Raw genomic sequence first — 7675 nt, forward strand, 5'->3', positions numbered from 1 at the left:
CTGTTTTGCTCTGTTTCGGTCGGACCTTTTCCTCTCTTTTCCGGCCACCGGCGCCGCCGGTTGCGGCGTCCCATCCCCGAGACCGGACTTCCATATGTCTCTCTTCCTTCCCTGAAAGCCTTGGCCGCCGGCGACCGGCCAATGGTCGGAGTTCTTGAAGAAAGGGGACGGATCCCCTGTTTTTCGAAAAAAAAAAAGAGCCGCCGGCCGTTGTTGGATCTCCGGCCAGGCCGCCACCCCGCCGGAGCCCGAGCCACCGGGGGGGGGACCTCACGGTCCTCCCCTGTTTCAGCCAAGGGAGGCCGCGGGAAAAGGAAAGAAGAAGAAGGAAGAGGAAGAAGAAGAAGAAGAAGAAAAGAAAAGAAAAAGGAAAAAGAAAAAGGAAAAAGAAAAAGAAAAGAAAAAGGAAAAAGAAAAGAAAAAAAAAAAAGGAAAAAGAGAGAGAAAAATAAAAATAAAAATAAAATAAAATAAAATAAAAAGAAGAAGGAGAGAATTTTTCCTCTCTCCTTTCTCTCTTTTTTTTCTCTTTTTTTTCTCTCTCCTCTCTCTATCTTCTCTCTCTACATTTTCTCTCTCTAGATTCTCTCTCTAGACTTTTCTCTCTCTTTACGGATTTTGTCTCTCTAGGATCTTTTCTTCCTCTCTGATTGCATCATGAATCCTAGAATAAACTTGAAGATGAAAATAAGATGATTTGAGATTGCTCCGAAATTCGTGCGGTAGATCTGATCCCAGTCCGATTCTATTCAAAATTGTAACACTTGATTCATATTAAGTCACCCTGATAGGACCTCTGATGATCTCGATCATGAGTGCCTCATCGGAAGGATACGAAAGTTTCTCTCTCCACTTTCTCTCTCTACTTTCTCTCTCTAGAATTTTCTCTCTCTTCATGGATTTTCTCTCTCTAAAAGTCTTATGGATCAGTGGAGGATCCAGATACATAGAAAAGTTCTAATTTTGGTTAATCCTAAGAGAGATCCTCGATCTGTGTTATTAGGATCGATTATCGATAATTTTCTCTATATGTGATTTTTATATTGATCAGGGTTATGAAGAGATGATTGTCTGCATATGATATCGAGTGGAATATCTTGTTAGAGAAATTCATAAATCAAAGAAGAACATTGATTTCTGTGTTTGGATCAGTCATCGGTAAAGGTAAGAATCCCTGTACATGATCACTATTATATATATGCTATTTTACTGTTGGTTTTGCATCATTAGTTTTGCATCGTCGGATTTGAGATCGATGAATTTATTATACCTGAGATACTGTTATTTGATTTTGAGCATGAGTATGTTATGTCAATATATATGTATCAGAGATTGATGGCATGATTATATGGATATGACATATCTGAATTGATCATAATGCAAGACAGAATTGATTGATGAAATCAATACATAATGATTAAATGAAAAGAAAGAGATATGTGGTATGGACTAGCCTTGTCATGTGGAACAGCCGGCCAGGAGCTTATGCCTGGGACAGCCCGCTAGGAGCTTATGCCTGGGACAGCCCCCACTGGCTTACAGGTGGATCAGCCGGCCAGGAGCTCATGCCTGGGACAGCCCGCCAGGAGCTTATGCCTGGGACAGCCTCTCACGGGCTTTGGTACGTGGGACAGCCGGCCAGGAGCTCATCCTGGGACAGTTTTGAAAGACTTTTTAAATGGATTCGATCCGGATGATGACTGAGGTATAGACTTGGATAGTCCAGAGCCAGAAGGAAACTGTTAAAAATCATGTGATTATGAAAGGAGAAATGAAAGATAAGACATGAAACAATTGTTGAACAAAAGTGTTTCACCTGTTAACATATGATTGTGCATCTATTTTGACAAAACAGAAAATTTATGAATGTTTGCATTATTCTGGACATTGAACATGAGATTTTATATTTTATTGCTATTCTTTATTTTCAGACTATATTACTATATCAGTGTGATATGGGAATTCTTACTGGGCTGTAAAGCTCACACCCCTTATCTTTCTTTTCTTCTCAGAGTTACAAGATGTCCATGGTTGGCTATGGTATGGATTTGTGAGTGAGCGGATGCATAGATAGAGTACCGTTGATACTTGATCAGAGGATTGAAGGAATGTTAATTGTAATTATGCAAGTTTTATGAATTATTGTTGAAATTAAATATTATGGTTGATAAGATTATAATGATTTAATTTGGCCTTGCATATTCTTTAGGGCTTGCTCTAAGGAGTGTGCGGCCATCACGTATCCGACCCGGGTGTTGGGTTCGGGACGTGACAATTACAATCTTTCATGCTCATCTTTTTTATTATTTATTAATTTTTCGTTTAGAGTTTTCTCTAAAGACTTAATAATAATTAGATGATTTCACATGCTTCCTTTGTCCCTCAAAAAATAGATTCATGCTAATTGTTGGTGGGTACTTTGAACCTTTGCAGTTCCCTTATTATGATTTTGTTGATCGAGCATCAATGTACAAAACAGGTTCACTATTTTATGCAATGTATTTTATTGTGAGCTTTCCCATGTTCTCAAGGTACGGATCTTGTCTAGTTTTATGAGTTATATGGAATTCATTTGATGACTTATCAGATTTGGAATATATTGTAGATTGTCTTCTTGCATGTAAAAATAGTCTTAGGAGCTACTTTTTCAGTAACTCAAAATCCTATAGAAATTTATAAATGTTTATGTGATGCATTCATTTTCTGGAAGAGAAGTTCTAGTTTGCAAAAAAAACTAGGTCAGCTTATGTTTGAATCAAGCATGATGAGTTGCATCTTTTTTCTTTTTTCTTTTTTTTTTTTTAATCAGCTAGATTAGACTTTCTTGAGGTTGAACTAATATTGGTTGGGCACAATCACCTCTTCAGGTCCCGTCCAATTTTTGCTGACCATATCCAACCTGGTTGGTTTAATTTTTCAGGATTTGTGCCCAACATGCAGATCTGAGAATTTGGTGCAGATCATTGGAATCTTGGTTTAAGTGAATTTTTTGAAACCCTATTTCTGTTCACTACCGTTCTGTTTATCTCATTCATCCTTCCTCGGCATCCTTTCTTCTCTTTAGTTCTATGATTCCTGAATTCCTTACTTGCAACCCTTTCTACATCATTATCTAGAAAACATTGTGGAATGCAGTGAAAAAATGGTCAATGCCTCAAAACTGATGAACTTCTGAAATTGCAGATATGGAGTTAAAAGCATCTGAAGTTCATGTCATATATTTTTCATGGTTGGCATAGTTTATGATTGCTTTTATTTGATAGATGACATTTCAGTACTGAAACTTTTTGTTAGGTTGGGATTACGGTAACAAATTCCATCTGTCGAGGTTATCATCCACCGAGTATGATACCATTATAATGGACGTTATAACAGTTTCAGCCACCACCTCCATTACAGTATATACATAACAATGGGTGAAAAAGATATGACCATTATATTTTGTTATTTAGAATTATAATGATCTGTTATAACATAAATAATAGCCATTATTTCACTTGAACTTCTGTAAATGAAATATTATTTTTCAAAGTAGAAACTTTTCTGCATTAAATTTCCATCCAAAGGTGATTGTGTGGACCACCTCATTGTCACAGATAATCCTATATCCTTTTTTTCATTTTCTTCAATGGTTACTTTTCCCTGTGCATATTGCTTCAGTATTTATTGTTAACCAGCAAAGGAAAACTTGAATTATTATCATTAGTCCTTCCAAAAAATGTGATCTTCTAACAAATGTGTCCTCGTTAAACTTACAAACTTCAAGGAAATCATTTTTTGGTAGAAAAGAAATTTTTTAATTAAATATGCATTTTATTTCTCTAAGGACCACCAATCTCTTGTCAGTTTCCTTTGTGATCCTCAAACAGAGCACTTACTTTTGCACAATTTAGCATCACTTTTTCTTTGACCTAATTCTCCCATAGCCATGCATATTTTTAGAGACACATTTTGCCTTCCAAGTAACAAGAAATTGTTAAACATAATTTTAGTTATGATCTATTTCATTGTCAAGTATGGTTGGGAAGCAGATGGACCGATAATCCCAATTATACTCAAAATTTAGCGTATAGATTGATAGTGGTGCACACTAATCATACAATACCATATTGACATCGATTTGGTACATGATATAAGAAGCATACCGACACTCGATATGCTTAACTAGTCTCCATACCGGATATATCGATAGTGTAATAGGATATGTTACCAGTATGGGATCCGATATCAAGACAACGAATCTTGATTATACTTTGTCTTTTCTTTCAAAGGTGAACTAGCAAATCCTGTCAACTAGAAAGAATTGGCACATTACTTCAGTTAGCATGTTTATCTGCATGATAGAGCCTTCGAACCTATTATAAGATTTGAGTGATCTAATAGTTTGTAAGTTAGCCTCTGATCATGGTAACGGTAGCTTCAAAAGTATGCATGTCAGAGGCAGGAGATATTGTCCTGTGGTTTGCATTTGTGCCATCTGATTGATAACATTTAATTGCTTGTGATGATATATAGGATAGATGAGATACCTGGTGATCGGTGGGATCTGAAAAGAGTTGCTGTGGATGCATTGGGTGCTTCCATGCTCGTCACGATAATATTGGATCTGTGGCGGCTATTTCTAGGACCTATTGTTCCAGTCCCAGAACCAAAGCAGTGTTCGCAACCTGCGCTCGTGTGGTTTGGGATTCCGGAGTGAGCTCCAGTTAATGAATGTAGGTTGAAGGCTCAGATCTCTTTTGGCCCAAGCGACTCATAGCTTACATGTTGCACTCATTGGGCTCTGCTTTGGATCAAAGAGAAATGTTGTTGGAACTAATAGAACAGCAAAATCTGTGCTTGTATTCATGTATGTGTGTATCTATACATGTGTGCACAATCGTACGTATATGTGTGTGGGCTTGGTTGTTTGATGTAACTTCTGATGTCATCCAAACTCCAGTTTGCTTCTATTTTATTAGCCACCACTGTCCTTCATCCCCACAATACCCTCTCTCTCTCTCTCTCACACACACACACCAGGGGCAAGGGCACGTAGCTGTAACACTTGTCTGACATTATAACTTTAGGAAGATTTATATGTAACAAGTAGGTGTTAATGTCAAGTGTGAGCTAGTCCTGGCGCTCTGAGCTCCGAGACTAGTTCAAATTTAAAGCAAGAGTTTTCCATGCAGGATAAAAATCTTCGATAGGATGGTATTATGTAAAATATTTTCCTAATGTTTGAACTAGTACTAGCATTTGTAAGTGCCGGGGCTAGTTTAAATTTGAAAGGTTTTTGTGTAGTACTAATCCCGTCTATTGGCATGACGATAATCGGTCAAAATTGGTGGAAAGGTTTTTCATGGAAATACCTAACCAGTCTAGTATTACTTGAGAGCTCTTAATCGTAGCCTATTAGAACTAATGGTAGACATAGACAATGAGAGACCGGAAGTTAGGGCTGAGCAAAAAATTAAAATCTAAAGAAACTCATCCAATCCCATCCAATAAATATCGGTTTCGGTCGATTGAAAGATTTGAATCGGATTGTGATTCGTAAAAAATTTGATTAATTATGATCAGTTCGATTTCTATATTTTTAATCTGTATAAAATCGAATCCGACCGATCGATATAGTATTTTCAATACTTAGTCTGTTTGGAGAATTAAAAATTGATAATTATGACATATTATGTACTGACTTATGGATGTTATGAAATTATTATATCTTAGTTTTTATATGAATTGAATGGTGTATTAATTTATGATATTTAAAATCAATATTGGATTAATATTAAAATCTAAACCAATACAATCCATCCAAATCCGCTATAAACTATTAACTCCAGTTTCAAATGATTTATATATGATAAACGGACAGGAACGGATTAAATTTTCTTCAATCCGATTGGATTCGATCTGATCAAATGTTTTTCTCAATCTGACCCATGCTCAGTCTTACTGGAAGCCATCCACCGCTAATCCCACAGTTTTTGAGGGTGGGAAATGAGTCTTGGAAATTTTTTTTTGAGAAGGGGAAACGCTAACCAAATTAGACGCAGGAAGCAGTAACTTGGTAAAGTCCAGAAAAACATAGTGCTTTGTTTATTGCACAGCACTACTTAAGCAAACTCATCTGCCACTCAAGGTCAGTTACTTCGTGATAATTTCTTTAAGAAAAAAAAAAAGAAAAGTAGAAAAAACTTTGTGACAGAACTTCAGCAAAGATCTAATTACTTGCTATTATATTGCTAACTCTTCTTGTTCTCAAGCCTAAGCAACCAAATTATTGCTCCATCATTATGGACACATATCTACTTTTAGGTTAATGGTTGATAGCTTGTCATATTAAGACATGCAAAATGTATATAAGCATGATTAAATTTTAGGGACTTAATAAAAAGCTTAATTCAGTATATGTTAAAAATAATCCTCATATCGATCTAGCTTTCGATCATTTGCCTGTAATTACTCCTTTTCCCCTTTTGCTTCTCTCATGATTTTTTGCTCTCCTTTGCTTTGATATTCTCCTTATTCTTCTTGCCACAGGGGGTAGGGAGGGGGGAGAGAGAGAGCTGTAATATTTGTGTTCTGCGATTTGTCTGTCCATGCAGGCTTAAACATAATATTAGTTTCCTTATGTTTAAATTAATCTCTGCACTTAGTTCCAGAGCTAATCCAAAATTGGTGGAGAGAATTATTTCATGAAAAGAAGCTCTCAAAAAGAGAATTATTTCAAGAAATTCCACAAACAACCTCAATATCACACTTTAGTCCATTCTTGATAGAGTCCATCTTGATCCCGAGCTCTTAAAACCTACAATAACAGAGATCACAGAGAGCAGAAGGCATGGAAGCTAAAACCCAGAAAACAACAGCTCTGGCAACTTTGTTTGAACCCCCACGTTCATTTCCTCTTGTTGTACGCTCTGCTAGATTTCTTTTTCGTAATGTTTAAAAGAGGCTAATTTTTCTAGAAGCGTTGGATGGATAATGGTTCTCTTATATGGGGTACAATTTTTCTTTAAATGGAGTACGGTGCTTGAAACTATCATCATATATAATAATTCATCCATAATTGACTGATACTTGCATTCGAGTTAACTTGGATGCATGCACATTTTCTTAATGCAAAATATAGATATACAGATGTATATATCTTTCTTTTGTTGCTAATTACACTGAAACTGGAACAATTTGGCAGAAAAAACAAAGAGATTTGCGTTTTCGAAAGCACCATTTTAGCAAACTCATTGCGGCATCGTGGTTAACCACTTTGTTATAGAACCTCAGCAAAACACTGGCTACTTGGTAATGATATTACCATCTCATAATGCTCTCATATCTGTTCCCCGATAATGCGATGAATTTCCAATTCAATTGATTCTGAGTTACATGTATTGTTGGGATATATCGGCTAGCCCCTGTATGCCAACTTATCTTTGAAACGGTCCGATCGACGTCCGACTCTATCCACCGGACAGACAAACGACTCCGACAATGACTGTCGATAATGACTGCCGACAATATCCGACCGAAGGTATGCCGGTCGAACAGATCAATACTGTTTCCAACTGGTCGAACGGCCGAGCGTCCGAACCCATATCACCGACTCACTATCGGGGGTGGCAGCCGACGTCCAACTTCCATAAGGTACCAGATCAGCCGACGGTATTTTCGATCGTCATCCGAC

The 7675-nt window shown here is 37.0% G+C and overlaps 1 protein-coding gene across 1 annotated transcript in view; it reads left to right on the forward strand.

Moving 5' to 3' along the window:
• The window catches only part of LOC105043283 (cycloeucalenol cycloisomerase-like), a 30967-nt gene extending 26268 nt beyond the window's left edge, over positions 1-4699 (forward strand). Inside the window, exons 7-8 of the mRNA XM_073256055.1 lie at positions 2434-2531; positions 4516-4699. Of these exons, the coding sequence (XP_073112156.1) occupies positions 2434-2531; positions 4516-4699 (282 nt within the window). The remainder of the gene's footprint in view (positions 1-2433; positions 2532-4515) is intronic.
• Positions 4700-7675: the final 2976 nt, after the last annotated feature.

This window comes from Elaeis guineensis, chromosome 4 (genome assembly GCF_000442705.2).
Source record: "Elaeis guineensis isolate ETL-2024a chromosome 4, EG11, whole genome shotgun sequence".
NCBI classification, from domain to species: Eukaryota; Viridiplantae; Streptophyta; class Magnoliopsida; order Arecales; family Arecaceae; genus Elaeis; species Elaeis guineensis.